This window comes from Bufo gargarizans, chromosome 5 (assembly GCF_014858855.1).
Source record: "Bufo gargarizans isolate SCDJY-AF-19 chromosome 5, ASM1485885v1, whole genome shotgun sequence".
Classification (NCBI taxonomy): Eukaryota; Metazoa; Chordata; class Amphibia; order Anura; family Bufonidae; genus Bufo; species Bufo gargarizans.
The window spans coordinates 312,051,815-312,073,231 of record NC_058084.1 but is presented as its reverse complement, the minus strand read 5'-3'; the positions used below and the strand labels follow the sequence as shown (position 1 = coordinate 312,073,231).

General features: G+C 41.3%; 1 protein-coding gene across 1 annotated transcript; it reads left to right on the top strand.

The window, feature by feature from the left end:
• Nucleotides 1–12,510: 12,510 nt before the first annotated feature.
• Nucleotides 12,511–14,976, top strand: FOXQ1 (forkhead box Q1). The gene has a single exon (XM_044294303.1). It carries the CDS (start codon nt 12,649–12,651, stop codon nt 13,984–13,986), a length of 1,338 nt encoding a protein of 445 aa, XP_044150238.1. The 5' UTR covers nt 12,511–12,648; the 3' UTR covers nt 13,987–14,976.
• Nucleotides 14,977–21,417: the final 6,441 nt, after the last annotated feature.

The following is a 21,417-nucleotide window of genomic DNA, read 5'->3' as shown; positions in this document are numbered from 1 at the left end:
AAACGCCGAAAATATGCATTTGCCTCCAAAAATCCTGAAGGGAACCATAGTTTCCTATCGTTTTTCGTGGCATACGTCTAGCTTCGGACTGGCTCACATGTAAGAACTGTGCCTGTTGTTTTCTATCAGAGCCTACAATAATTAATATTAAAGTTGTGCACATGTCTAGTGTACACAGCCTGACATAGGAACATTCCCTGTAAGATTTCTCTGCCCAAGGAGACGTATAGCAGCAAAACTGAGGCCACCAGAAGCATTTCTGTATTCCTCCAAAGAATGAAAGTCATAGGACATTTGTGAGCAATTCCTGAGTAAAACAGAGAAACGCTCCATGTTGTATCTGGCTATGCAGGATATTTTGGCATCATCTCAGGATACGTGTGAAGGCACAATAACCAGCCACACTATCTTCAATCAGTAATTTTGGGGTTCGTTGTGTTCTCAGGGAGGATGAGAATTTTGATTGGAATTTTAATTTACCAATTATATATGGATGACATGGGCATTTAACTTAGGGAGGTACTGTATCCAGAAAGGCGATACATTTTGTACATTCGCCAGGAGGCTTGAGAAAAGCAGAAAGGCTTGTGGGATGGGCAGAAATGCCTCCTTTTTATCTCCTTTATAAAGCCATAAAAGAACTAAGAAATTAATGTTTTTGGAATGCCAGATCTTCTTCTATGTTATATACAGAACAACCGTTCATTCACAATTATAACTTCATTTCCCCTTATTCTGGACATATCATATCAATGTAATAACTTGCTACAATATCCACATTCACCACTACACAGAATGATAGTAGTAATATCTGTGCATTCACCATCACATTAAATCAAGGGCGGACTGGCCATAGACCTGCAGGGAAGAAATCCCAGTGGGCCAATGCCCAGGGAGCTGCCTGAGCCCTGTTCATGGCCACCACCTGGGTATATGACGATCTGATGCACTGAGTATTAATAATGGTAGGAGCATCGGGTACTCATACCCCCCAGTACCATCACAGGTGCCCTCCTGAACTCACTAAGGACAGTGATACAGTTGAACGCTGCAATGCGGGCAGCAGTATTTTATGCTGCACTGTGGTATGTTGTCCCCGCATTCTGTCATTCTGGATCTGCCGATGACATGGAGCCACTTTTAGCTTATGTTCCCAGGCCAGTTTGACTTCCCAGTCTGCCCCTGCATGATATAATCTATGGGTTTCTGCTGCAATAACTCCTACAGTAACATAACACTGAAAAGTTAATCAAACCAACAGAATTTATTTTCAGTTACGTTTATCCAATAGTTTAATTTCCTGATTCTTCCCTTTAAGGCCATGTAGTCAATATATGACTTCAGAGATTCTGCTACATGTAAGAGGAGGATGCACCTGCTGTATAAAATGTCTCAAAAGATCTGAAAGGGTATATCCTGAAATCGTCTGTACAGATGTATTTCAGTGATCCAGTTAAGGCTACATGCACACGACCGTTGTGTGTTTTGTGGTCCACAAATTGCGGATCCGCAAAACACGGATGGTGTCCGTGTGCGTTCCGCAGTTTGCGGAACGGCGCGGACAGCCATTGATATAACTGCCTATTCTTAGAATAGGACAGGTTATATTTTTTTTGCAGGGCCACGGAACGGAGCAATGGATGCAGACAGCACACGGAGTGCTGTTCGCATCTTTTGCGGCCCCGTTGAAGTGAATGGGTCCGCATCCGAGCCGCAAAAACTGTGGTTCGGATGTGGACCAGAACAACGGCCGTGTGCATGAGACCTAACTCAGGAATTCTTTTATTCTGCTTCTCTGTGCAGGGAAAGGGTGAATTTTGGGGAAAAGAAGAATAAAAAAGGTACATAATTTTCAATATCTGTCAAACTAATATCTTTGGGAGAACAGCCTTCTGTAGTATTACATACACAATATACTGTGAGGTTACTTTCTCTCTTTCTGTAAACACCCACAAACCTTTGTTGCAACTTGAAATGGATGAAAATCTATATGACATCTCTAATCTGTCATGCATGCACACCTTTATTTTATGGGAATGCAATGTACATATGTCAGCATAAAGCAGCCATTATGACAGTTTTCTTCTACCTCATTTTACTGTGCATTGCATAGTGTAAAGACTACAATGCAATTCACCAGATTATGATGTGTGCATCAATGTTACCATCAGGAAATCACTACCAGTATTAAAGTTTTCTACCAAGATACCTTGTCACAACAGTTTTAGAAGTAAGTAGCATATATGAAAAAAATGTGACTTTTAAGAACTGAAGAAATCCTGATGCATCCTGAACGGATTACTCTCCATTCAGAATGCATAGGGATATGCCTGATCAGTTCTTTTCCGGCATTGAGCCCTTTTGACGGAACTCAGTGCCGGAAAAGAAAAACGCTAGTGTGAAAGTACCCTAAAGTGTTCCCCAGGATCTCAATATTCATTGTCTATTTTTGGGCTAAACTATCAATATTGGTCACAGTCCAACCTCCAAAGCCCAACTAATTAACAGAAGGCAACCTTTTTTTGTTTGCACAGACACACGCCCATTTTGGTCACTATGGCTGTTACTGCTGTTTCTTCCATTCATCTGAATGGGATGAGCTACAGAACCAGGCACTGCCATGTATAAATGTGCCTGTGTAAACAGTGAATGGGATGCAGTGCTTGCAGAACTGACCTCCTGTTATAGCCTGAAATGATTGTATACTTTCATAATTATTGCCCGAGTTACAATTACGAGCTCCTTCCTATTTAGAGTGAGGGTCTCATGAGCCTCATTCAGTAAAGCTAGTTTCAGATTAGCGGCAAGGGACTCCGGCAGGCTGTTCTGGTGTGTGAACAGCCTATCGGATCCGTGTTGCCGCTAGTGCACGCGTGTGCCCCAAACTACCCCTCCGGCCCCATCGACTATAACAGGGGCGGGCTGGAGTTCCGGCGGCAGCACGGCAAACATGCCAAGAGGCGGCCGGAATAAAACTACGACATGTCGTCCGGGGGCACGCGTGCACTAGCGGCAGCATGGATGCAACAGGCTGTTCACCCGTCGGAAAAGCCAAGCAGAGTTTATTACCACTAGTGTGAAAGTACAGACAGCTGTCTGCAACTGCTTTATTTATTTATTTATTTTCATTTTATTTGCATCATTATATAGATTTGAAGATGGAGGTGGTCGCAATTCTTCCTCCATTCAAGACTATGGGAGACATGGCCAACCAAACCTAATGTTTTTAGGGTACATGCTACAGGTTTTTAAACCAATGATCCCCCAAACACCAAATTGTTAAGACCTGAAGAGAGTTACACCATTACAATTAGCAGTTATAGGCACCTAGCAGTCATATGCAAATGTGACCATACATGTAAGGAAAAAGCTGGGACAATGTGCAATATCATTTACTAATGTGTCAAATGAGGCTGATGCATATATGAAATACTAGTTTTAATCAATAACTGGTTAGCAATTATCTCCATGATTTCTCAAAAGTCCATTAACTGAAGCAATAAAAGAATTAGGGCTCATCCCGTATTGCTGTGCGGACCCATTTACTTGAATGGGTCTGCGATCCACAATATACGGCAAAAGATGCAGTGCAGCGTCATGGACCTGAAAGCCCATGGAAGCGCTTCATAGTGCATCTGATCCTGCACTGCGCCGCATCTCGCGGATTGACTTGAATAGGCCTGCTGTTTGCGGCACGCATTACGAGCACGGATGGCCTACGGACATGTGAATGAGTGCTTAAACAAATTTTTATGTACTTAAAACTCCTTCATTGTTCTCGCAGCATCAGTACTAACCTTCCCTACCTACAGTATACCACATATCAAAGCAACGTGTGACCCTGTTTACTAAATGTTTCTGTAGACTATGAACAAATCAATAAATTAATGCTCTGGAAAACCCCATAAGCCAAACCCAGAATTATAGCACGCTCTAAATACTGAATACTGTATATTTAATTCTTGCGCAATTATTTTGTAACCAAATGCTTTATACTGCCTCTTACATGACTTGTTGCAACTGAGATAACATAGGGGAACATGTCACATAGTTTATTTTCTTTGTTTTTACTACAGAACATAGTTACAAAAATGTTTCCCTAAGGCTGATTTCAGATATATAATGTGACTGTAACCTGGCCAGGGATCAGAAGTGTTCTCCTCGGCTTGTAACATAATATACTATGAGCGCTCTGCCGTCCCAACCTCTGCGCGGTGGATTTTCTAGACATCAGAAATGTGTATAAAAAATGTGTGAATAGAGTAATATCAAAAGTAACACGGTAGATAGATGTATAGATAGATAGATAATCTCCAAAAGGCAAATGATTAGGCAGCACTCCAACGTGAATAAAGGGTGTCAGACCCGTTTATTACCCCTGTAGCAACGTTTCAGCCCAACTCAATGGGGCCTTTGTCAAGCAGTAGATAGAAGAAGTAGATAGATAGATAGATAGATAGATAGATAGATAGATATATTGATAAATAGATATCAGATAAAATGATTGATAGAGAGATAGATAGATAATCCCAGAAAATCCATGGCTCTTCCTTTAGTAAAAACGTGTAGTTTTATTCACCAATAGCAACGTTTCGGTTCACACACTGGAACCTTTCTCAAACATAACTCAGAATATAGCCCCCCCCCCCCCCCCATGTTTCGCCGAGTGACCGGCCTCTTCAGGGGCTAGGCAGTCTGTGTCACTCGGCGAAACATGTCGGGGGGCAGATTCTGAGTTATGCTTTAGCCCAGGTAGCGAGCATCATCGAATGAATACAGATAGTAGAGCTAACTAAGCGCCGGTGTCAACGCGCAGCCACAGGTGGTATTCAAGTGTATACAGAATCTCTGTCAGAGAGTAATAAGCACATACAGTGCTGAATCACTAGCTCACCCTGAAAGTTTTAACATTTAGGTTTCTCACTAATTTGTTAGATTTAGGTATTAATGGTGAATAATTAAAAATGTGAAGTTTTAACAATTTAGTGTAGAGAGGAAAAAAGCATATTTTAGCTGTTGTAATACAGCTTATGCTACAGAAGAGCCTCCCTATCATAAAAATAAATAAATACAAACTGAAAAAATAATTTTTTTATAAAAGTCACCACTGTGTATGTTGATTTTTTCTTTTGCGTCGCTGATCAATCGTGCGAAGTGGGTTAATTTCCCAAAGATTCACATCCCTTTGTACACTTAGAGGCTGGATTGCGTGGAAGGCAGCGCAATCACCTTTTTAAATGTAACAGTATGTCTTTGGAGTGTGGGAAGAAACACAGGCAAACATGGGGAGAACATACAAACTCCATCTATCAATCTAATATCTATCTATGTATATAGGTAGAAGGAAGATATAGATCGATAGAGAAAGATCCCAGAAAGCGGATCGAAACGTTGCATGCCTGGTGAATAAAGTCACTACACTTATTTTACTTCTTGGATGTGCCGTGGAACTTCTTCTATCTATTCATTTGGAGTAGGATCGTCTCCTCCATATACAAGAGCTTGCAGTGCTGCCCAACTCATATTTTTTCTAGATAGATAGATAGAGAGCATAGTGTAAGCCCTTTGTGAAGACAAATCTTTATACTGGAAGGAGTGTTCTAGAGAAGGTAAATGGCATCAGAGTTGTGGGATTAGAAGTATTGTAAATTGTTTCTCCCTCACGATTTACATGATTTCAGAATACAGCAGTATGTCATCCAAACCAATTACTGTCTATGTGCAGCTGAGGACTACACCCATGTTCGCCATACTAAGTGCTGGAGTTCACATTTACAAGAAGTATTAGCTATGCATTGTGAGCCCTGGTCTTCCTCATTCCCAGGGAGTCATCTCCAGCCTGCAGCTAAACATGAAAAATGATGTCCCAACCAATGCAGCAAAACAACCTCCACTGTATAAACAAGGCCAGCAGCTTCTCCGCAGGTGTCTAGACAAGGCCCAGGAGCTGATAAGGAGGTGCATCAGCAGCTGCCATTGTCACCGCGACATCCTTCATGCTGCTTGCATTCTCTTAGGAAGGTGGCAGAAGGGACACAAAAGTGGTAGAAGAACTTCCTGCAGCTAAGATGAATAGACAACAGATCAGCATGGCACACACAATGGAGAGCTCTCCGACTGCTGTCACTGCCTGAGCTAATGAGCCACAGCAATGTCTAGAGGGGCTGTTATGTAATGGATGGACTGCCTGCTATCTCTGTAGTAGTTGTGCCTTTTCCTGCCATTCTATAAGGACAATCAATAATAATGTGATAATAATCATTAGTAATTTATTTCTAGAATAACTAGTAATTTCTTATAATACTATAAATGTTTACAGGGAAATGTACTAATGAAAATGCACTAACTTTATCATCCTTGATAAATCCAGCACATCCTTCTGCTGTTTAGGCGGAGTTTACACTAAATGATAAAAAGGTTTGATAAGGGCGGCCATACAGACTCAATGATCCTTCCCTGCTTCCCCATACACATCTATATTTACCTCGGCCAAGCATGTACAGCCAGGTCCATAAATATTGGGACACCGACACAATTCTAACATTTTTGGCCCTATACACCACCACAATGGATTTGAAATGAAATGAACAGGATGTGCTTTAACTGCAGATTGTCAGCTTTAATTTGAGGGCATTTACATCCAAATCAGGTGAACGGTGTATGAATTACAACAGTTTGCATATGTGCCTCCCACTTGTTGCGGGACCAAAAGTAATGGGACAATTGGCTTCTCAGCTGTTCCATGGCCAGGTGTGTGTTATTCCCTCATTATCCCAATTACAATGAGCAGATAAAAGGTCCAGAGTTCATTTCAAGTGTGCTATTTGAATTTGGAATCTGTTGCTGTCAACTCTCAAGATGAGATCCAAAGAGCTGTCACTATCAGAGAAGCAAGCCATCATTAGGATGAAAAAACTAAACAAACCCCTCAGAGAGATGGCAAAAACATTAGGCGTGGCCAAAACAACTGTTTGGAACATTCTTAAAAAGAAGGAACGCACCGGTGAGCTCAGCGACACCAAAAGACCCGGAAGACCACGGAAAACAACTGTGGTGGATGACCGAAGAATTCTTTCCCTGGTGAAGAAAACACCCTTCACAACAGTTGGCTAGATCAAGAACACTCTCCAGGAGGTAGGTGTATGTGTGCCAAAGTCAATAATCAAGAGAAGACTTCACCAGAGTGAATACAGAGGGTTCACCACAAGATGTAAACCATTGGTGAGCCTCAAAAACAGGAAGGCCAGATTAGAGTTTGCCAAAAGACATCTAATAAAGCCTTCACAGTTCTGGAACAACATCCTATGGACAGATGAGATCAAGATCAACTTGTACCAGAGTGATGGGAAGAGAAGAGTATGGAGAAGGAAAGGAACTGCTCATGATCCTAAGCATGCCACCTCATCAGTGAAGCATGGTGGTGGTAGTGTTATGGCGTGGGCATGTATGGCTGCCAATGGAAATGGTTCTCTTGTATTTATTGATGATGTGACTTCTGACAAAAGCAGCAGGATGAATTCTGAAGTGTTTCTGGCAATAATATCTGCTCATATTCAGCCAAATGCTTCAGAACTCATTGGACGGCACTTCACAGTGCAGATGGACAATGACCCAAAGCAAACTGCAAAAGCAACCAAAGAGTTTTTTAAGGGAAAGAAGTGGAATGTTATGCAATGGCCAAGTCAATCGCCTGACCCGAATCCGATTGAACATGCATTTCACTTGCTGAAGACAAAACTGAAGGGAAAATGCCCCAAGAACAAGAAGGAACTGAAGACAGTTGCAGTAGAGGCCTGGCAGAGCATCACCAGGGATGAAACCCAGCGTCTGGTGATGTCTATGCGTTCCAGACTTCAGGCTGTAATTGACTGCAAAGGATTTACAACCAAGTATTAAAAAGTGAAAGTTTGACTTATGATTATTATTCTGTCCTATTACTTTTGGTTCCTTAAAAAGTGGGGGGGCAGATATGCAAATTGTTGTAATTCCTACACCGTTCACCTGATTTGGATGTAAATACCCTCAAATTAAAGCTGACAGTCTGCAGTTAAAGCACATCTTGTTCGTTTCATTTCAAATCCATTGTGGTTGTGTATAGAGCCAAAAATGTTACAATTGTGTCAATGTCCCAATATTTATAGACCTGACTGTATTTGTATCCTATGGGGAGAGGGGGGGGAAGCAGCTGCAAAACATTTCTGACAATGGTGTATCTCCCCAGAGAACAAAAAGATGGGCGAAAATATTCCTTTCTCCCGATCCTTCTCTTCCCCTGACATCATCTGTTGGGGGAGATTATTGGCCGAACCCACCATTCTTGGCAGGTATGGGGTCCAGAAATCTGTCCCAATGCTGGGACATACTCAGTAAAACGGGGGGGTAAAAAAATATTATTATACTATTATATGCATAAAATATAGATAGATAGATAGATAGATAGATAGAGATCAGTCAGCAGCATAACAGTATCCTACATGTGTACATAGTGTAAAAATCTTCCATAAAAAAACTTTTTTTAGGTTGAACGTAGTGTCAGATCCTGGCTTAGAATCCCAGAGCATAAGAAGAGCCTCCAGTAAATGTAATGATATGATTCATTCAACTTTTTTTCAACTGGATTGACAGATAGATAGATAGATGTAATGGGTGACTATAGATAGATAGATAGATAGATAGATAGATAGATAGATAGATGTAATGGGTGACTATAGATAGATAGATAGATAGATAGATAGATAGATAGATGTAATGGGTGACTATAGATAGATAGATAGATAGATAGATAGATAGATAGATAGATAGATGTAATGGGTGAATATAGATAGATAGATGTAATGGGTGAATATAGATAGATGGATGTAATGGATGAATATAGATAGATGGATGTAATGGGTGAATATAGATAGATGGATGTAATGGATGAATATAGATAGATAGATGTAATGGATGAATATAGATAGATAGATGTAATGGGTGAATATAGATAGATGGATGTAATGGATGAATATAGATAGATGGATGTAATGGATGAATATAGATAGATAGATGTAATGGATGAATATAGATAGATGGATGGAATGGGTGACTATAGATAGATGGATGTAATGGATGAATATAGATAGATAGATGTAATGGGTGACTATAGATAGATAGATGTAATGGATGAATATAGATAGATGTAATGGGTGACTATAGATAGATGGATGTAATGGATGAATATAGATAGATAGATGTAATGGGTGACTATAGATAGATAGATGTAATGGGTGACTATAGATAGATGGATGTAATGGATGAATATAGATAGATAGATGTAATGGATGAATATAGATAGATGTAATGGGTGAATATAGATAGATGGATGTAATGGATGAATATAGATAGATGGATGTAATGGGTGAATATAGATAGATGGATGTAATGGATGAATATAGATAGATAGATGTAATGGATGAATATAGATAGATAGATGTAATGGGTGAATATAGATAGATAGATAGATGGATGGAATGGGTGACTATAGATAGATGGATGTAATGGATGAATATAGATAGATAGATGTAATGGATGAATATAGATAGATGGATGTAATGGGTGAATATAGATAGATGGATGTAATGGATGAATATAGATAGATGGATGGAATGGGTGACTATAGATAGATGGATGTAATGGATGAATATAGATAGATAGATGTAATGGGTGACTATAGATAGATAGATGTAATGGATGAATATAGATAGATGTAATGGGTGAATATAGATAGATGGATGTAATGGATGAATATAGATAGATAGATGTAATGGATGAATATAGATAGATAGATGTAATGGGTGACTATAGATAGATAGATGTAATGGGTGACTATAGATAGATGGATGTAATGGATGAATATAGATAGATAGATGTAATGGATGAATATAGATAGATGTAATGGGTGAATATAGATAGATGGATGTAATGGATGAATATAGATAGATAGATGTAATGGATGAATATAGATAGATAGATGTAATGGGTGAATATAGATAGATAGATGGATGGAATGGGTGACTATAGATAGATGGATGTAATGGATGAATATAGATAGATAGATGTAATGGATGAATATAGATAGATAGATGTAATGGGTGAATGTAGATAGATGTAATGGGTGACTATAGATAGATAGATATTAGATAATAGACTGGCAATCACAATGATTGTAATGTGTAAATGGCATCTGAAAGACAGCTCCATTATACAGAATAATAAGATTTTATATTTGGAGATCATAACAGATAAGAAAGATTAGAACTGATTGTAACCTAGCAAAATATCTGTGGGTGAGACTGTTCAACGGAGACCAATTTCATCATTTGTAAGATCAGCCTGATAGGTCAGAAATCTGTGTTTGTAAACCCTGCTTTAGAAGAACGTTATTTAATGACCAGATAGATAGATTTGAGATAGATAGATAATAGATAGATAGATAGATAGATAGATAGATAGATGATAGATAGATAGATAGATAGATAGATAGATAGATAGACAGTTATATTGATAGAGAAAAAGAGTGATCGATGATTATTTGCAGCATTGTATAATTATTTTTCAGTATACTCTTGTTATTTTGTGTTGTTACTTCATTCTTTCCTTACTTGTCCTTCAGATGTCAGCCACATTGTACGTGTAATGTATATAAACTCTTGCTGGTGTAGTCAGTCCTAGTCCTGGTTAGGGACTGTTGTCTCCATTGACCCTGTCACTTGGGAAGCACTGTCATGTGGAGTCTTGACGTGAGGCCTTCCCATTGAAATAGATCCCTGACATGTTTACCTCTCAGGTTTAGAAAATACTTTTAAGTCTTTTGAATGAAGATAAGAGACAATGTGCACAGTTTTTACACAAATGCTGGAAAGGTAATAAAATAAACATCAAAGGTAGATTAGGAGATAGGACCCTATCCCTTGCAGCTCCCAACAAAGGCAGGAAGCACAGGAAACCTACCCCAAGCATGGGCTGGGGCTCAACTCACTACAGGTCTCACATCCAAGACCTCTCCCACAACTGGTCAGCAGCATCTGGACATTAGATATAGATAGATAGATAGATAGATAGATAGATAGATAGATATTAGATAGATAGATAGATAGATAGATAGGTAGATAGATAGATATTAGATATATAGATAGATAGATAGATAGATAGATAGATAGAGATAGATAGATACATATTAGATAGATAAATATTAGATAGATAGATAGATACATACATATTAGACAGATAGATAGATATTAGATAGATATTAGATAGATAGATAGATAGATAGATAGATATTAGATAGATAGATAGATAGATAGATAGATAGATAGATAGATATTAGATAGATAGATATTAGATAGATAGATATTAGATAGATACATATTAGACAGATAGATAGATATTAGATAGATAGATATTAGATAGATAGATAGATAGATAGATAGATAGATAGATAGATATGAGATAGATATTAGATAGATAGATAGATATTAGATAGATAGATATTAGATAGATAGATAGATAGATAGATATTAGATGGATAGATAGATAGATAGATAGATAGATAGATAGATATTAGATAGATACATATTAGATACATAATAGATAGATATTAGATAGATAGATAGATAGATAGATAGATAGAATAGATATTAGATAGATAGATATTAGATAGATAGATAGATAGATATGAGATAGATAGATAGATATGAGATAGATATTAGATAGATAGATAGATAGATAGATAATTAGATACATATTAGATAGATACATATTAGATACATAATAGATAGATATTAGATAGATAGATAGATAGATAGATAGATAGATAGATACTTAGATAGAATTGATAGATAATAGATAGAATAGATATTAGATAGATAGATAGATAGATAGATAGATAGATAGATATGAGATAGATGATAGATAGATAGATAGATAGATAATTAGATACATATTAGATAGATACATATTAGATACATAATAGATAGATATTAGATAGATAGATAGATACTTAGATAGATAGAATTGATAGATGATAGATAGAATAGATAGATGATAGATATTAGATAGATAGATAGATAGATAGATAGATAGATAGACGTCTACATTGGGGAGACTCCGGGTCGCTCTCTTTTTGGGGGTTGCCCCTCCTGTGCCGCTATCTTGCGTCTTCTAGGCGATACGTATATGTAGAGCCGAGTACACTGCCACTGCTATCATGCAGGTAGGGGCCGTGACGCTGCTGTACCTGGAGCCGCTCTGCCCCCTGCTAGTGAGGGCGCACGTTACACCTGGAGACACCTGCGTGATGTATGCGGCAGTGACACGAGTGTCAGGTAATTAGCGCTAACTACCTTCCCGCCCCCCGCTGGCGGCCGAGCCTGTGATTGGCTGCAGATAGAGTAGGTGAGCAGAGCAGCCCCGCCCACCTGTCTATTATAACAGGGAAGGATCAGCGTCCAATAATAATAATAAGCGCAGCCGGCGGCCGCTGCTCTGCACTGAGGGACGTGACAGCCCTTGACGAGTCACAGCTGTGGCGATTCCCTCCCTGCTGTCACCCCTTCCAGCCGCTCAGGTGCAGAGAACATGTGGGCTCGTTACTGACACCACTACCGCTACATGAGCCAGTGTGAACGGGGGCAATCCAGAAGAGTCGTGGCCGGGATGAGCGTGGAGATGTTCTCCCGGGCAGCCTATGTGGACCAGGAGGGCAGCATGCCCTCCCCGCTCTCCAGCCGGGACGATGAGCTAGGCTCAGACGGAGACTTTGTAGCCAACAGCCCCGCGCCGGTCCTGGGCACCAGAGACACGGAGGTGGACACGGACACGGGCAGCCTGGCTGGTGAGGAGGAGGAGGGCAGAGCCGGCTCCGAGAGAGAAGAGGAGGGCGCCGAGATACCTGTGGGCTGCAGAACCCAACCACCGGAGGCTGGCAAAGCCAAGACCTACACCCGGCGCCCCAAGCCGCCCTACTCCTACATCGCGCTCATAGCCATGGCCATCAGGGACTCTGCCAGCGGCCGCCTCACCCTGGCCGAAATCAATGACTACCTGATGAAGAAGTTCCCCTTCTTCCGAGGCCAGTACACCGGCTGGAGGAACTCTGTCCGCCACAACCTCTCCCTCAACGACTGCTTTGTCAAAGTGCTGAGAGACCCTTCACGACCATGGGGCAAGGACAACTACTGGATGCTGAACCCCAACAGTGAGTACACCTTTGCCGATGGTGTGTTCAGGCGCAGAAGGAAGAGGCTCAACAGGGTCACCAAGTGCCTCAAAGAGCAGGAGCTGCAAGGGCTTTCTGATCACCCCCTTATGCCATCACCTGCTGCCATCCAGGGCTCAGTCCCTTCCTCCAGCAGACTGCTAATGCCACCTTCATCCCCAGCCTGCTCCTCTGCACATCCTTCCATCAGCACCAGCAGCTCCACCAAGGAGACCAGTCCAGGGACCAAGTTCTCCAGCTCCTTTGCAATTGACAGCATCCTGAGTAAACCATTCCACAAGAGAGAGAAGAGAGAAGAAGACCCCAAATCATCCAGTGGAAGGATCCTGTGGCCTACAGGTGCTTTTTTGCACTCTTCCCCTTCAGTCCCTTCCTATCCTCTCCTGTCTTACCCTTCATCATCTTCCCTGCCTCATTCACATTCCCTCTTCCCACTCAACCCCCTAAGCAGCGCTGGAGCTTCCTTGCACTTACAGGCATTCTATAGGTATTGCATGCCTGAAGCTCTGCTACTCTTTGTGGATCCCAGAAGTGAAGAACAGCAGCTGTCTGTTGACCCCAGGGAAGATCACCCCCAGTCCAGACGTGTCCCTTCCCAGCACCCTCAACTCTTTCCACACCCCAGCTCTGCTAAGTCTTACTCAGAACACCTGACAAGTAATGAGATCTTGCGCACCATGCGTCCTCCTGGATCATACCAACCATACCAGCCTGAGACATTGCTAGCATGACAATGAAGAGGGTGTGGGCCAGGGAAGGTATGTTAGTTGTAGCATCCACTGCGTCCAATTATATTTATCAGTAAAAGGCATGATTTCTTTGCAAATAATTTCTCGTGAAGGGGTTCCATTAATCGGGCTACCATGTAATGCATCAATACATTTCTGTCTTTCTTGGGTCATTCCGCCCAGTTTAGTGCCTTCATGTTCTATTACTGACAAGTGCCTATAATAACCACCCCAACTTCAGGGGAGACCATTACCTTTTGACACTCTTTTGTACCAGACATACGGCCCATAGCCCTTAGTAATGTGATTGTAAGTCCTTTCAATGACCTGGATCTACATCAAAGTCTAGATCCATTATACTTGTAATAGTGTGGCTGTGCCACCGAGTCTGCACTGGAATATGTATTTTCTAAGATGTCTATAAGTGACCTTCAGACTGCACTTTTTAAGTCTAGAATTAACTTTTATAACTGTATTTGTGGACAGGACACAATATTGTGTTATCAATGGCCCACGTTGTAATGACATTACCTTGACTGGGCCACCTCTCTGGCTGTCACCTGTCTGTATTTCAATCTATGTGCCATTTCTGAAATGCCAATTTGACTGTTGAGTGGCCTACATGCAATATCTATGATCCTGATTTTCGTTTAGCATTATGCCAAGCAGTGATAAATTTCCAGGTCATTTCTACTGTATAACCACCATTGTGCCAAATATGTTGTTTCTTAAATTATTTATAGTTAATTCTGTGATGACAGGTCACCACTAATGATCTGTGGTGGGCCAATGATGAAATGGATGGCTTAAAAAAAAAAACAAGACAAAAAAAAAAAAAAGCTCGAATCGAGCCAACTTCTTCCAGGCGTACCAATGCCGCTGCCAGCACTGCCACTTACTGAGCAGAGATTGTGTTTTTATAATGATGTTTTATATGTATTTTATTGAGACATTCCTCTTATTTTCAAATAAAATGATGGAGAAAAAGCCGTTCCTGTGTGTGACGTGTGCAGTGATTCAGCACTTTGCTTTGTGATGGTTGAAGGGAATTCCATAAACTTCATAACATGAAAAGTATGTGATTTGCGTGAGAAATAATAAAGACGCTTTCCAGAGTCTGCAGATCTGGTTACTCCAGAAGACTGCTCACCTTGCAGGAGAAGGCGTCTGAGCTGACAGTTCACTCATCTTCTCAGCTTCTTATCTCTGGTGTAACCACAAAGTTCTACTAGACTGAACACCCACATGAATGTCCTGATCATTCACATACTCTACTGTCTACACCTTTGACAAGACAGGATAATCCATTTGATCACTCGTGGGAGACCATATACAGTATTTAACCCCTTCTTAGGTGTATGTACTTTATGTAGGGTAATATTCAAGTTGAAAGCACTACTTTGGCATAGTTAGGTGGCTCTCAGATAGATGGGTAGTGAGGTAACAATCTAAAAAATGTGAGTTTCCTTAGGATCCTTTCACATATATCCAGTGATCCGTTTCAGTTCCCTCTGTGGTTAAACAGAAAATGGGGGGAGCTGAAGCTAGAAGGGATCCCATAGTTTTCTGTGGGATCGTTCTCATACATCTTGTGCACCAGTTCTGATGCTGGGTGTCCAATAGCGCCGAACAGAAAAACTCTGCGTGCTTAGTTTTTATACACAGATATCAGTTGTGCCTGGCTCCAGCATAAAACATCTGGCCGGGCACGACTGATATACGCGAAGCCGGCCCAACTGGAATGTTTTGATTATACTGATACATTGTAACAAATTATAAATGAGTGTAGCTGAAGGTCAGTCAGACTCTTCTTCCCTAAGCATTGATGGTGACTACATCATGGAAACGTAGCCCCTACACACTAAGGCTACTTTCACACTAGCGTTTTAGTTTTCCGGTATCGAGATCCGTCATAGGGGCTCAATACCGGAAATAAAAACGCTTCAGTTTTTATGGGGACAAAACTGAACAGACCGGAATGCTCCAAAATGCATTCCGTTCTGTTTAGTTGCGTTCCCATACCGGAGAGAAAACCGCAGCATGTTGTAGTTTGCTTTCCAGCCTGTGATGCGGAGCAAGACGGATCCGGCATGACCCCCAATGCAACTCAATGGGGAGAGATCTGTTTTCTCTGCCACAATAGAAAACGAATCCGTACCCCATTGACTTTCAACGGTGTTCATGACGGACCCGTCTTGGTAATGATAAAGATAATACAGCCAGATCTGTTCATAACGGAAGCAGATGGTTGTATTATCAGTAACGGAAGCGTTTTTGCTGAACCCTGCCGGATCCAATAAAACCGCTAGTGTGAAAGTAGCCTAAGCTAAACTAGTGGATGTAATTGTTCTCAGTAAAGGGCATCATAAATTATATAAAGTATAAATCAGGGGCCAGAGGAACTAAACTCCTCACACCCAGGAAATAGGAGAACTTCTGTTTCTCACATGACCACTGATGAATGATCTGATATACTGTACATTTCCTTCCGGACCATCCTCAATGCTGAGCAATTGCTGCTCTGCATGTAAATGTCACTACTGGAGGGATCAACATTTGTTCATTGGGCTGATGATGGTCATTTTCCGTGTAGATGAACAATACATCTTTGCTTTTTTCAGGCAAAATCAAGAGGAAACTGACATGTTACAATAATCGGCCACTGTAAATGACCTTAAAGGGAATCAATCCGCTCCCCAAATGAGAGTAGGCTGTGTATAGTGTAAGGCTACTTTCACGATAGTGTTTCTATTTTCCGTTATTGAGATTTGTCATAGGGGCTCAATACCGGAAAAAAACACTTCAGTTTTGTCCCCATTCATTGTCAATGGGGACAAAACTGAACTGAACTGAACAGAACAGAATGCTCCAAAATGCATTTCTCTCCATTCTAATACCGGAGAGCAAACCACAGAATTCTACGTTTTTATTTCCCTACTGGGAGGCAGAGCAAGACAGACCCACAATGCAAGTCAATGGGACAGATCAGTTTTCTTTGCCACAATCTGCCACAATAGAAAATGGATCCGTCCCCCATTGACTTTCAATGGAGTTTATGACGGATCCCTCTTGGCAATGTTAAAGATAATACAACCGGATCCGTTCATAACGGATGCAGATGGTTGTATTATCAGTAACGGAAGAGTTTTTGTTGAACCCTGCCGGATCCAGTAAAAACACTAGTGTGAAAGTAGCCTTATGCACATTAGGTAATAATCCTCCCTCAATTTACATTATTTAAAGGGGTTTTCCAAGATTCTGATAACTGTCAGGTTAGGGCGGGAGGGGTCTGAATCCAGGCACCACCTTTAATCAGCTGTTTGAAGAGGCCCCATCGAACGCCGTTGCTTCTTCCTAGGCCAGCAACGTCATATTCAGCAGGATGCCAGTCCGGTATCTCACGGACCGTGTTCCACAGACGTGTGAATTCAGCCTAAGCCCTAACTCCAGCAGGGCTTAACCCCTTAGTGATTAGCCTGTTTTGGGCCTTACTGACCAAGCGTTTTTCTTCCTTTTTTCATCGTTGCGTTCCAAGAGCTATAACTTTTTTATTTTTCCATCTATATAGCTGTATGAGGGATTTTTTTTTTTGCGGGACAAGTTGTAGTTTTTAATGGCGCCATTTTGGGGTACACATAACTTTCTGATTAACGTTTATTAACTCTTTCTGGGAGAGAGATGGGAAAAACAGTAATACTGCCACTGCGTTTTTGCGTTATAAATTTTACGGCGTTCATTTTTCGGTATAAATAACATTATCTTTATTCTCTGGGTCAGTACGATTACAGTGATATGTTTTACAACTTTTTTGCAATAAAACCCCTTTTTTTTTAAAGAAAAAAATGTTTTTGCATCGCCACTTCCCAAGACCCATAACTTTTTTATTTTTCTTTATATGGAGTTGTGTGAGGTCTTGATTTTTGGGGATGACTTTTTCTTTGGTATCATTTTGGAGTAAATGGCGCTTTTTAATCACTTGTTATTAAGTTTTCTCGGTGGCAACTAAGAATAAATTAGCAATTCAGTCATTTTTTTTTTTTTTTTCACAGCGTTTATTGTAGGGGATAATTTGCCGTACAATGATATTTATGTAGTCGCGGCAATACCAAACATATGGGGAAGATTTATTTTTTTTTGCTATTTTTTTCATTGAAAAGCGTATTTTGTTTATAAATGCATTTTTGTTTTTACTTTTTTTTCCCACACAAGGGTACTATAACAGACAGCTTTTTGATTGCTTTCAAAATGCAATGCATTATCCCTATAGTGAATTGTTTTTTTATGGCAATGCTATTCTGACATTGGAGGGAGTCCGCTCCCTCTGTCAGCACTTTACATGTGGCGGGTGCCATTGCCCGCGGCATGTAAAGTGTTAAACAGCCCAGATCGGCTCTTCTGCCGGTCCGGGCTGTTAGAGCAGGACCACGGCTCTCATGTGAGAGCCGAGTTCCTGCTCCCCGCTGCACGGGGGAACCGTGCAGCACTTAGACTGGGCCGCCGTAAAAAAAACGTATGGGTGGTAAGACTACAGAATCCCCATAGATGTCAATAGTAAGCTATATAGTAAGCTATATGATGTTTTAATATATGTAAATGAGCCTCTAGGAGCAACGTAGAAGTAGTAGGATCAAGACTCTATAAAGAAGTGCAAGGACTATATACACTGGCTTGACTGCCTTGAGATGAGTACATTGATTTGTCTCATGCTTCATGCACACGGCCATTGTTCAGCCGTTCCGTGCAATGCACGGGCAACATCCGCGCGGATTCCGCAGACGGAATCCACACTGTGATCCGTCCACACTGCAAAAAACTAGAGCATGCACTACTTTTTTGCGCTGCGGAGGCATGGACAGAAACCCTGTGGATGCACCCATGTTGCTACTGTGGGGTTCCGTGTCTCCATTCTGCACTAGACCTTCCCGATTCAAGCTTGCGGGTCACAATACGGAGACGGCCGGGCAACGGCTGTGCGCATGAGGCGTTAGCCAGACATATTTAGCTGTGCCTACCCGGCATATGATTGACAGGGCTGGACATCCCACCTGGCCCTGTAAATCTCCTGCCTGCGCTGCTACTCGCATTCGGCTTTGGGAGCAGCTACTGCCCAGAAGGGCAGTGGCGCTAGTAGCCAAGTTTTAACTGCGGCAGGGGCGCAGGCAGGAGATTGACAAAGCCAGGTGGGCAGGTGAGTGCGTCTTTACCTGTGGACACAGCCCCCCCCCACAGGTGAAGTATGGCTAGTGAGACTAATCGCTTCCCTCACCTCTAGTCTGCTTCCACTGACGGTACGCCACTGTTTGACTGCATTCCTACATTAAGGTTTTCATTCCCTGCGTCTTGAAGTAGGATATTATTTTTACATTTTCTACACACAGACGAAGAATGACAAGCATGTCAATGAGCAAGGAAAGGTATTGCTTTTAGTTCTGCTCCATTTGACAGGACACCTGCCTGTGTAAACTGTCACATTCTATCCAGTCACACTGATTTGTGATTTAGTTAGCAACCTTATCACTTGCAATAGGGGGTTTAACCCTTTCAAAACCAAGCCATTTTTCACCTTCGTGACCAGGCTTGATTTTGCAAATCTGACATGTGTCACTTTATGTGGTGATAACTTTGGAATGCTTTTATTTATTCAAGCCATTCTGAGACTGCTTTCTCGTGACATCTTGTACTTGATGTTAGGCCCCTTGCAGACAAGCGTGTCCGGATTTGGTCCGGATGCGTTGCGTCTGCGATCAGAGAAAATCATGCGAGTAGGTACGCAATTGCAGTCAGTTTTGACTGCGATTGCATTCCGATGTTCAGTTTTTATCACGCGGGTGCAATGCGTTTTGCACGCGCGTGATAAAAAACTGACTGTGGTGCCCAGACCCGGGTTAGGTGTTCTGTTGATTTTAATATTTTCCCTTATAACACGGTTATAAGGGAAAATAATAGCATTCTTAATACAGAATGCTTAGTAAAATGTAGATTGAGGTGTTAAAAAAATACATAAATTAACTTACCTGTTCCAATTGATCTCACAGCCGGTATCCTCTTCTTGCTTTTTCTTTCAGGACCTGCAAAAGGACCTTTGGTGACGTAATCGTGCTCACCACGTGACGTCAGCGCAGGTCCTGTTGAATGAAGATAGAAATCTTCTATCTTCATTCAGCAGGACCTGCACTGACATCACCACGCTCACCACGTGGTGAGCGCAATTACGTCACCAAAGGTCCTTTTGCAGGTCCTGAAAGAAGAAGCAAGAAGAGGATGCCGGCTGCACGATCAAATAGATAAGGTGAGTAAATTTTTTTTATATTTTTTAACACCTCAATCTACAGTTCACTAGGCATTCTGTATTAAGAATGCTATTATTTTCCCTTATAACCAAGTTATTGGTACCTCATTCGATAGTTTTTACTTAAAGGGGTTGTCCGGGTTCAGAGTCCGGTCGTGTGCATGAGGCCTAAAGTTCCTGATAATTTCCTGACCGTCAGCAGAGATGAGGGCGGCATTTACATAACCTCCGCTGTATGGGGACGAGCGATCGAGTGATCACTTCTCCCCTTAGAAAATCATTGTTGCAGGGCAACAGTTCGCAGTTTAACATCGGGTGATCGCCTGCACCTTTTACATAGGTTATTTATCAAGAACGAGCATTTATACAAAGCCTATCCCCAGTAATCTTCCAGATCATCAGTCCGTGTAAAAGGAACTTAAGTTAATATTATATTGCCCAAGCATACATTATTACTATAACGCTATTTATTTTACTTATTTATCATAAAAACTGCAGTGTAGGAGCCCTTTGCTTTGGGTCAGGGTAAGATTGCAGGATTGGGACAAATGTTGCAAGATTGCTAATGACTTTTCCTACAATTGAAGTTTTATTGTGGAAATCTTTTACAAAGCAAAGTACAGTATATTATTGAGCAAAAGAAAGAAGAAACCACAGCCGGCACTACTAAGCGTTACGGTGCAGATGGCTTGCTCTCAGCGACCATGCAAAAAATTGAGTGGTGCTCTGCCTGAGTAAGTAGCTAAATGCCATCAACGAAAAAGAAGAAAATCCAGCTCTCTCCGGTGAAAAAATGAGAAACTTTAATCCAGCAAGTTTAAAATCCATACAGGTGTACAAATAGCAGTCAACGCGTTTCAGACCTCATGACAAACGTGTTTATGAAATGGGAGCTCCCTCTTAAGTAGCACATACTAACCCCAGGCTGATAGGTATCACCTGGGAGGTGGAGACCCAAGGGGGCGTTCCCATGCACATGACACAGAAGAAAACCCTTTTTGATTAAGGGCAAACACCAGCAAAAAGGAAAAAAAAGGGAAAAAAGGAACCTTACATACAGGTAAATTAAATCACGATGGCTATCAACGGTATCATAAATGCCATCAACGGTAGAAGAAAAAAAGAGAAAAAAGGCGGCACACACC